Genomic DNA, 10,870 nt, shown 5'->3' on the forward strand with positions numbered 1-10,870 from the left:
CGGGGCCAGCTGGGCGGCTCCTGCCGGCGGCCGGGTGCCAGGGGCAGGTGGCACTGCCCGGCCCCTGCGCGCGCCCGGTGCCCTTTGTTTGTAGCTTCCAGCAAGTCTCGCGAGCCAGCTGCGGGGCGCTGTTGCGGGGTCTCCACCGGGCATCCAGCGGAGCCGCCGCCCCCGGCTGCTGCTCCGCAAAGGGCAAGGCTTCGTTCGCACTCGGCGCGTCTGGGGGAAAGGACCGGGGCAGGTCAGTCCTGCCCTGAGCCGCAGCCTCTGGCCGAGCCGTGGTGCGGAAAAGCCGCCGGGGATCGAGTGGCGTTTGTCGGCTTTATGAAATCCCGAGTCAGGACCAGCTTCGTGACGGCTCCAGCTCGGAACAGCTGCTCGTGGCCCCGGCTCTTGATGCGATGCGGGGCTGTGGGTGGGGGACTGCCCCCCCCCCCCCCCCCCGGGCCCCAAAAAAAACCCCCGGGGGGGGGGGGGGGGGGCCCCCCCCCCCCCCCCCCGGGCCCCAAAAAAAACCCCCGGGGGGGGGGGGGGGGGGCCCCCCCCCCCCCCCCCCGGGCCCCAAAAAAAACCCCCGGGGGGGGGGGGGGGGGGCCCCCCCCCCCCCCCCCCGGGCCCCAAAAAAAACCCCCGGGGGGGGGGGGGGGGGGCCCCCCCCCCCCCCCCCCGGGCCCCAAAAAAAACCCCCGGGGGGGGGGGGGGGGGGCCCCCCCCCCCCCCCCCCGGGCCCCAAAAAAAACCCCCGGGGGGGGGGGGGGGGGGCCCCCCCCCCCCCCCCCCGGGCCCCAAAAAAAACCCCCGGGGGGGGGGGGGGGGGGCCCCCCCCCCCCCCCCCCGGCGTTGGCTTGTTTAGAGGCACCAGGAGCAGCGTGTGATCGAGGTTGTCAGACGTGCTGGCAGCAGGCACTGAAAGCATCAGAGATGCTGAAAGGGGCTCCCGGCCTGGGGGGGTGGTACGAGCTCCACTCAAGTCAAGTCAGTCTGGCGGCCACCACAACCACTGCCGCACCTGAGGTGCTGTAACAACCATGGTGGGAGCTGCTGCTGCTGCTTGCTCTCATACGCATCCTGCTCTGGGTGCAGAGCCTGATCTGAAGCCCACTGTAGTCAATAGGGGGACTCCTGCTGCTGTCTGGATCTGACACAGTAAGGATAAGGCAGACTTGAGCAGCAAAGGAAAGGGCTTGATTTCTAACAGGCAACTCCTGGAGGGGAGGCTGCCAGTCTGCCCCAGGGATGAGACTGTGTGAGGGTCAGTGCATGTAGCACTCTGGAAGCTATCTATTATAAGGACTGGAGAAAGGGACTAGTGGGAACCCCTGTTCCTGGTAGGATCTCCACATCTTAGAATTTTTTTCTTTAATTCACTCAAATCCAGCCAGCCAGTGCCATCACTGCCACTCTAAGCTCCTTGTCTGTGAGGGGGCAGGGATTCTCTTGATATATGTCTGTACTGCTCCTAGGGCCATGGGGACTAGACCTACAGTGGGGCTTCTGGTTGCTGTTGCACTAAAATAATACCCAGCTCTTTACAGTGCTTTCCATAGGAGGCCAGCACCATTATTGCCATTTTACAGAGGGGCACATTGAGGCAGACAGAGGTGAAGTGATTTGCCCAAGGTCACCAAGCACCCTAGTGGCAGAGATAAGAATCAAACCTGGACCCGGCTATAGGTACCAATCAAATGGAACTGGAAATCCCAATTTAAAGTCTCAACACTGCTTGCAGCACCCATGCCATAACAAAAGATCTGCTGGAGTCTTCATTTCCTCAGTGTCTTTCTGAGCAGGCTTGCAAGGAAGGCAGGCAGCACGGGCCTGTCACCGTAGCAAGGGATTGACAAGGGGCCACTCCAAAGGGGGTAGAGCTTCAGAAGAAGCTGCCTTTGGGTGCAGGGTGAAGGAAAGGACTGCTGTAGGCCATGCATCCTCAGGGAGGAGAGGGCTGAACCTATGCAGACAGAACTGCGCAAAGGGAGTTCTGTCTTGCTGCTCCCAGATCTCATGATGCCTTCAGTTTCCTCATCTGTAAAATGGGCAGGATTTCTCATGCTGCCTGCTCAGCCAGTCTCCATTCTTCTTCCCTTACTGTCTATGCCTGAGTGAAACTATTCCAGGGACACTTGTCCCTGCTGCAGTAAAACATGCAATAAAGAGAAGGGGCAGGGAACTCTTGCCCTGCACCTTGCAGGGGACAAGAAACGAAGTGGGAGGAGGGATCACATGGGTTAGGTTGGAAGAGTGCAGTGCCTCGGGCTGCTGCAGCTTCCCCAGGGCTCAGCACGGCATTTGGCCCTCGTCTTGCTTTCCACAGCACCGGGGATGGGGGGCCAGCTCCACTCGTGGCCAAGGCCAGGTGCACAGGGGTGCTGTGGTGCCACAGGACACCTGGCAGGGGTGGGTGGGTAGTTGGCTTCTGGAGCCACCCATGGGGAGCCCAGCTGGGGGGTGACTCAACGGCAGCATGGCCATATGCACCTGCTGCCTCCTGGTGCCACCCAGGCGGGCAGGTGGGGGCCGAGGCCAGGTGGGAGTGCCTGGGAGCCACGGCCAGTGCTTGAGGCAGGATCTCATTTCAGGCTCCCTGTTTGCAGCCCGAGCTCAGCTTCGACTTCCAGGAGTTCAGAGATGCCGTCAGCACTTTCCTTCCTGGCAAGTACTTCCCCCCTCCACGCACCCGGGACAGGCACTGTCTCTGCAGCTTGGGGCTTCCTTTGGCCACAGCAATGATTTCCTGCCCTTGTGGAGGGGAGCCTGGAGGGACTTGCAGGGGCCGCTCTAAATCCCCATCCCCCAAATGGGGACCATGGGTCCATGTTACATTGGGCCCCAGCACTGATGCCAGAGGCTCTGGAGTGGTGGGTGCCCGGGTGCAGCTGTGTAACCCTTACGGCTTCCCGCAGATCCTACTGACCTGATGCCACCTCCACTGGATGCTGCTGGGTTCAGCTTCCCACTGAGTGATGGATCTGCCTTCAACCCCTGCCTTCAGACTGTGCCAGGTACCCCCATCCCGCAGCCCAGCCTATCAGGTGCTGCCCCGGCTGAGCAGTACTGGAAGGAGGTGGCAGACCACAACCAGAGAGCGCTGGGAGATGCGCTGGTGGAAAACAACCAGGTAGGGGGAGAGACCCAGCAGGGGTGTCTGAGTCACCCAGAGGATGCCCTGCTTCTTGCCAGCCAATCCAAACCCCCTCCTCTGTTCAGTGTGTGCTGGCTGTGTGGGGCTGGCACTGCTCACCAGTGGGATGGCGCAGTCACATGCCAGTACCCAGGTAGTGATGCTTGACTTGCTTCTCCTCTGACAGCTCCACGTCACCTTATCCCAGAAGCAAGAGGAGATCACATCCCTGAAGGAGAAGAACGTGCAGCTGAAGGAGTTGGCCAGCCAGGCCAAGCAGCTGGCCTCAGTGCTTAATGTAAGTGCTCCCCCACCCCCCTCCCCAGTCTCCTTATTGTCCTCAGGGCATCAAAGCAAGGACACCAGAGCTAGGGATGGAAATTACACCTCAGCTGTTATAAGTGATCGAAAACTGGTTCAAATCTGTAACACCACAGAAGTTCAGTGCACATAAACTGCTTTCAAAGTGGCTGAAACTTGTTTAAGATAAACCTGGATGGATGTAGAATCAGACTTAACTGATTTAGGTTAAATCAGTTTATTGCATGTCCATCCCAGATCCCCTCCAGATTCAAGTTAACTCAGTCACCCAGCATCCCAGGATGCTTTGCACTAGGGCTGTGTGAAGCTTCAGTCCCTGATTCGATTTGGCGGAGATTTGGCCTGATTCGATGGCTGAATCTCTGGATCCAAATCGAATCAGAGGACCCTTTAATTTCTCTGAATTGAATTGGAACCCTCCAAATTGATTTGGAGAGATTCGGTGATTTGGACATAGAGACAGCTTTAAATGTTTTTTCTATATACCTCTAGGTAGTAGGGGCTCATGAATGCTGTGATGCTGCGGCACATGGAGCATCCCATAGAAGCACTGGGGGGGTCCCCAGTGTGCTCAGCAGCAGACCTGGAGAGCATACTGGGGGCCCCCCTCATGGCCACCTGGCTCGGTGACCGGTACCTCCTGGGTCTGGGGGGAGGCACATGGGGTCTGGGGGGAGGCACATGGCCAAGCTGGGAGAGAGTGGAGGGGTGGGGCCCAGCACACTCCCTGGCAGACCTGGAAGTGGACCGGAAGGACTTCTGGTCCACTTCTGGGTTCGCTGCCAAGCATGTGGAGGGTCCCCCCACGCTCCTGTGGGACGCTCCATGCTCCCCAGCATCACAGCGCCTGCTATCTCAAGGTATGTAGAAAAAACTTTTAAAGCTGTGTCTATGTCCGAATTGCTGATTCTCCACATCAGCATCGAATCTTCAGATTTGGATTCGAATTAATTGAATCAGGGACAGTGATCTGAATCAATTAGTCAAATCACTATCCCTGATTTGGGCCAAATCTGAACTGAATAGGGCCTGCTTTGCACACCCCTACTTTGCACCTCCTTTGCAAACCTCCTTTAGCGGGGGGGTGGGGTAACCTTGGCCCAAGCTGTCTGTACTACCTGAGCAGGAAGGCATGTTCTGGCGTGAGCTACTGCAGGCATGTGGCTGTACTTCTGGAATCAAAAGTGAATATCTGTTCATTCTCTGCAGTTTAGACTAACCTGCAAAGATTTAATTGATTCAGCCTTGGGCTTTTCGACTGTCTGCACTTAGCCCAGGGGATGCTCTAGGCCTTGGGGGAGCAGGAACTACCTGCCCCTGGATTGCTACGGTCCAATGGGGGGAAGGGGAAGTGCATGGCAGGCACTGAAATCAGTGTGTTTGGTTCCTCTCCCAGAGACTGATGGTCCAGCAGGCCCAGGAAGCACCAGATGCTTCCCACTGTAAGGGAACAGTGAAGAGGGGCCTGGAGGACCTGTTTGCCGCTGGCCAGGAGGGCTGTGAGGGGGTAGATGAGATCCTGCGGGAGATCTCAGACAAGTGCCATGCCGCTCTGCAGACGCTTGATGAGAGCAAGGACATGAAGCGCCTGCGGCTTCAAGCTGAGGAGCGCCAGGCCATCCCTCTGCATGGAGCCTTCAATGGACTGGAGACATGTTTCAGCCAGAGCTCTGTGGAGCTGGGTGACAGTGAGCTGGAAGAAGGCTTAGCTTTCAGGACCTCCATCAAGGAGCATGGCACGATCCGGACACTGGCATTCCCTCAGGGCAATGCTTTCACGATCAGGACAGCAACTGGGGGCTACAAGTTCAGATGGGTTCCCAGCTGAACTAGGAAAGGATCAGCTAACTACACTGGCCAAGCCCCACTGAAGGCTTTGCACTGCCTGCACTTACATTGGCTGGGCCCAGCCAGGCCATGGGGTTTCCTCTCCCAGTGCTGCTTGTGGTGAGGGTGAGTTGAAGGGTTTCTTTGGAAGCTGCTGAGGAAAAATCTGGATGCTTTTTTTTTTTTTTCTCCAAATAAAGCTGGGCTGTGATTGTGTGTTCCAAGCTTATAAAGTCATATTTAAGTCACAGTTGTGTGTACAACTATATTTATTTTTACATCCTGTCTGATCACCTAAAATTGACAAGGATTTTTAATAGTTTCACATAAACATTGTTTTGTATCAGGTAGGTACACTGACTGCTTTGCACAAAAGAGTCTTTCTTACTGTAAGACTTGTTCTGCTAAAGCAGAGAACATTAGAAAAAAAACATGTGCTTGTATGCACTCAGTACTATTTTCTCAAGTAAAGAGAAATAAAGAAATGGGCATTCAAAGTTTTTAAATGGATATACTTCTATTGCACATACCTAATCAAAAAGCATGCATTTAGAATTGACAGGTAACTTGAAAGTCACAACATTCTCAGTTAAGGTTTTTCAGTATAATCTGGCTGTGCAGTCATGTGCATCACCAGCACATCAATAAGTAAATAAGGTAGTGGTAAGAAACCATAGAGAATTCTGTTGCCTATGAACAGCGCACTATCCCAGTCTCCATCAAAGACTGCTTGCTGAAGTGTTGCAGCGTCAGCATTTAAGGAGCTGTGGCTATAATGGGCCAAGGATGTGGTATAAAAGAGCACAAGCCATTTGCATTTAATACAAATCATGTATAGTCCTTGGGTTCCTAGCAAATTACTCGTGTGAGTAATTACTCATGTGTGAATTACTCCTTGCTTAATCACTTTTTGAGCACTGCAGTTTCTGAATAACCTTTTACTATGAGAGGTTCTGAACCATCTAGTGGAGCGCAATTATGTTTTGCCCTTCTTAATGGAAGTCCCTTGCCATCTAGGCTAACAGCCCGGGCCCTGCAATAGGCAACAGGTGCAGAATCTGCTACACTTGTCTGTAATGTGTTTAACCGTCACTGACACCATAAATCAGCAGGGCATAGTTTGATAAAAATGCAGCAAGCTGCATCAAAGTCTCCCATCATCCTCACAAGATTTTCTGAAATACAACAACTTTGGAAGAGTAGCATATATATTGCATAAATAAAAAAACAAGTGAATCATTTTGTTGGTACATATATTTTATTTTATTACTATTATTTTTTTAATATTTTAAACATAAAAAGGAAAATACAAAAAAACCACCCTTGGTAAATCATAACAGCAGTATAATTGACTCTTCAAACTATTAGCTTGCTGTATTTTAAAACATCTTAAGAAATCAATATAGTTTTAAGTACCTAATTCCTTTCTTTAGCACTTAGCCTGTTAACAAGGTTTTACCAAACTAGCCCAAATGTGCTAAAAACATATTGAATTTATTGTGAGATGATTGGATCTTTTAAGACTTGTTAACATTCTGAATTTAACCAATTCATTTAATTATTTTTAACCATTTTGGCACAATGAACTCCAGAGGTTCTTGGCTAGAGGGTCTTGCTCCTCTGCTTAGGGTCAGACTGATTGCCATACACTAGCATAACAAGGGAGGGGCGAGAGGGGCAGCAGTAGGGTCCCTTCCTTCTATGAGTCTTTCCAAGCCATGCACAGGCCAGCCGTAAGGAACCAGGTAGGGTCAATTCCATGCTCAGAGGTATATCAGCGCTGGAAAGGGGTGGAATGATGGCGCTTTCCTCCAGGGAGCATTGTCATGGGAGGGTCAACCATGCTCCTGGGGGTGAAGGGGAGCAAGTAGAGCACCATGAGAAACCCCAGTAGTGATACCTGTTCCTCAGCAGCAGCAGCCCAGCCTGTGCTGTTAAAGCAGCAGTAGCAGTTATCACTCAAGTATGGAGAGCCTGGGCAGGCAAGAAGTGTGTGTGTGTGTGTGTGTGGTGCCCCCCAGATCACTGTGTCCTGGGCAGTCACCCACATTGCCCACCCCTAAGGCTGGTTCTGCCAGGAAAGCCCTACCTGTTGCAAATTAGGGTCTTACGGCAACCTGGTGAATGTATGGGTAGTGGAGAAAGTTTTAGTAGATGTAGACCTCATCCTGTTGCAAATAATAGTTGTAGAAGTTGGAAAATGTTGGAAAATAATGGTAAACTTGATTAAATGCTGCCATATATATGAAGGTTCTAAAACGCAAGTCACTCCACCATCCTATTACAAAGACAACTAGCTAAATCATTGTTTCCCAAACAGTTTGAACCAACAGACTACTGATAACCTTCACCACTTCTTATGGATCATCCTGCATTCTTTCCATTATCAAAAAGAGGGAAAGCCCACTATAAGCCGAAGCTCACTTAGTATGGCCTCATGGACCACCCGTGGTCTGTGGACCACCACTTGGAAAACAATACATTACATAATGTAAAGTGAAAGTGCTTCCTCTTCATAAGGTAATTAACATATCCTGGCCAAGAAAACGTCAGGTCCAAAAGCCAGCATGTCATTAGTCCAAACAAAAAGTACTACTGTGCAAAAAGGGAGTGCTCACAAGTAATTATTATGCTAAAAGTTCTACCTTTTTTCTAACCATGCCAGGCAGTAGAGTGGAAGGAGGCCATCCTCCTTTCTCTCATCCTGGCTAACTGCGGTTGGCGGCTGCCTGTGGAGCAGTAGCTCTTCCCAAGAGCTCTTGCCACCATGTCTGGGCAGCATGCAGCGGCCACCTCGCCAGGAAGGGCTGCCACTGAGGAGGACACAGGAGGATGAGGATGGGCTGGCAGTGGAGGGTAGCAGTAGTGGTGATGAGACTGGCAGGGACAGCCAGTGGGAGTGGGGGAGCAGCAGAGGATGAAGTGGGGCATCCAGGGAGCCTGTGTCATGCTCTCCAGCTGCCTCCTGTTCACCTGCACACTCAGCACTACTGCTGTGGGCCTCAAGTGCTTGCTGGACTCTGAGCTGAAAGGGGAGCCATTCTGCCTGGGTACCGCTGTCAGCACTTTCTACTTGGGGCTGCTGCTTTCTGCTGTGTCAGGAGAGCTGCTAGGTGAGCATCAAAATGCAAGTTCACCCAGGGCATCATTTTCCCTAAGCCTGGCTCTGTTTCCTGGCCCTGTGAATCTTCAATGTCTTCCTGCACAGTGGGCTAGCTGCAGTAAGAAGTTGCCGAGTGTCTCATTCTTGATTTTCCAGAAAAGTCTATTGCCTGGTAGTTGCACCATTTTCTTGGAAGATGGGACATACAGATATCAGTCTCATCATGGCAGACCACCAATTTGGTGTTTGAGCGCATTGAGGCCAGCAGTTATCATAGTGAGTTGTTTCCTGTAAAGCAACCATTGTTGGTTTTGGCTGTTCTTAAAGTTACCGCACAGAAGTTGAATTCTATTAACTTTTTCCCACTTGTTTTCCTAAACATTTTTATTACGTAAAATTGCACATAGCTCTAACTTCAGATAAAAAACAAACATTTTTACAGACAGTTTTATATGACAGCAGCAGCCCTTTTCATCTTTTCTAAACATTGACTTACTTATGGTCAGTGGCAGTTATTTACATTTTGCATTGTATATTCTTAACAAACAGCTAAGTTAGAAAGGTCAAATATCATAGTAGTTTGCTTTGGCACAACTGTTTCATAGATATACCAGAAACAGCCTCAAAGTTTCTCTTGCTCCTAACACCTGTTCAAACTCCTATAGCTAATGACTATTTATTTCAATATTTACTTTATACTCTTCAACAAAATTAGAATTAATAAATGTCCTCAAGCTTATCCACATGGCTTGACTTAGTTTAGTAAAGAATCAGGATTGTTTATAAGGGATTGGCATGGGTGGAGTGGTTATAATTAGAAATTTAAAGAACTCTGTGGGTGGAAGTAAATTCTTTCCCAGCCCAGGAAACTGTTACTATAATGGCCTGAGCTTTTATCTCTTGGGGGCCTTCTTCAGTATAAGTTTCTTGAAAGCAAGAGGAGTTACATTTTACAATATGTGATACTGTCAGGTCTTTTGCTGAAGATAAGATACCAGTGATGATGAAGGGTAGAATTTGAGGTCAGGGAAGTACCCCAAGTAGAACTAAGACATGATCTCAAGGCAGTTGAATTTTATAGCCATAATTAACAACAGAGTTTGGCTTGCAGCATCTTTGGTGGTGGTGATGCATCCAATCTAAGACTGAATTTGTACACTTAGAAAAACAGTTTACAAAGTAGCTTACTTTAAGCAGATGTTATATCAGCATAAATTCCAACAATATACATTTATATTAGAATAGCATCTTCCTACCATTGAATTCTTATATCGTAGTAAATACATTGGATGGGAAATTGTCATCATATGTTATCATATCCACTTACAGTCTTTTAGGCTAAAGTACAATAACATGAAGGTCACAAAAAAAATCCAGAACATGGGGAAGCGGTCAGGAAGGCCAACCGCACCTTCTCATGCATCCACAGATGCATCTCAAGCAGGTCCAAGGAGGTGATCCTCCCCCTCTATGCCACACTGGTCAGGCTGCAGCTGGAGTACTGCGTCCAGTTCTGGGCACCGCACTTCAAGAGGGATGTGGACAACATGGAGAGGGCCCAGAGGAGGGCCACCTGCATGATCCGGGGACAGCAGGGCAGGCCCTACGAGGAAAGGTTAAGGGACCTGAACCTGTTCAGCCTCTACAAGAGAAGGCTGAGGGGACCTTGTGGCCGTCTACAAACTAGTCAGAGGGGACCAGCAGGCATTGGGGGAGTCCCTATTCCCCCGAGCAGTACCAGGAGTGACTAGAAATAACGGTCACAAGCTGGCAGAGGGTAGATTCAGACTAGACATCAGGAGGCGCTACTTCACTGTCAGGGTGGCTAGGGTCTGGAACCAACTTCCAAGAGAAGTGGTGCAGGCTCCTATTCTGGGGGTCTTTAAGAGGAGGCTAGATGAACACCTTGCTGGCATCGTTTGACCCCAGTACTCTTTCCTGCCATGGCAGGGGGTCGGACTTGATGATCTGCTCAGGTCCCTTCTGACCCTACCAACTATGAAATAATACTTTTCCAGTAGTAATAAAATTCTTGGCTTGTCCATTTAAAGTGGAAGGAGACTGGTATATGTGTATGCAAAATACACACGCTGACTCAGATTATCTTGAAATTAATTCTGGCTTATGTGGCTGTTGGGTAGTTTTAGGGTACATGCATATGTTACACTTAGATCAACCTAACTAGGATCAGGTCTACGTAAGTGCTGATATGTACATATGTTCAGGAAGGTTTTATCAGGCAAAAAAATGGCTGGCCTGATCTAACCTGACCACCTCTTGGCAAAACTAGCCAACTGTGGCCTTGGGTCCACCACGATCCGCTGGCTGGGAAATTGGCTCTGTGGTCGGACCCAGAGGGTTGTAATTGATGGCAGTCACTCATCATGGTGTCCTGTGACCAGTGGGGTCCCTCAAGGCTCTGTCCTTGGACCCATATTGTTCAACATCTTCATAAATGATGTGGACATTGGAGTCAGGAGCGGACTGGCCAAGTTTGC

At 50.7% G+C, this 10,870-nt stretch overlaps 1 protein-coding gene across 1 annotated transcript in view; it reads left to right on the forward strand.

Annotated features, from left to right (window-relative positions):
• The window catches only part of MCIDAS (multiciliate differentiation and DNA synthesis associated cell cycle protein), a 7,820-nt gene extending 1,884 nt beyond the window's left edge, over positions 1-5,936 (forward strand). The window contains exons 2-5 of the mRNA XM_019518260.1: positions 2,567-2,652; positions 2,904-3,118; positions 3,309-3,419; positions 4,839-5,936. Coding sequence (XP_019373805.1) covers positions 2,567-2,652; positions 2,904-3,118; positions 3,309-3,419; positions 4,839-5,270 — 844 coding nt within the window. The 3' untranslated portion in view covers positions 5,271-5,936. The remainder of the gene's footprint in view (positions 1-2,566; positions 2,653-2,903; positions 3,119-3,308; positions 3,420-4,838) is intronic.
• Positions 5,937-10,870: the final 4,934 nt, after the last annotated feature.

The sequence above is a fragment of the Gavialis gangeticus genome, unplaced genomic scaffold (assembly GCF_001723915.1).
Source record: "Gavialis gangeticus isolate Ggan-Ray unplaced genomic scaffold, GavGan_comp1, whole genome shotgun sequence".
NCBI classification, from domain to species: domain Eukaryota; kingdom Metazoa; phylum Chordata; order Crocodylia; family Gavialidae; genus Gavialis; species Gavialis gangeticus.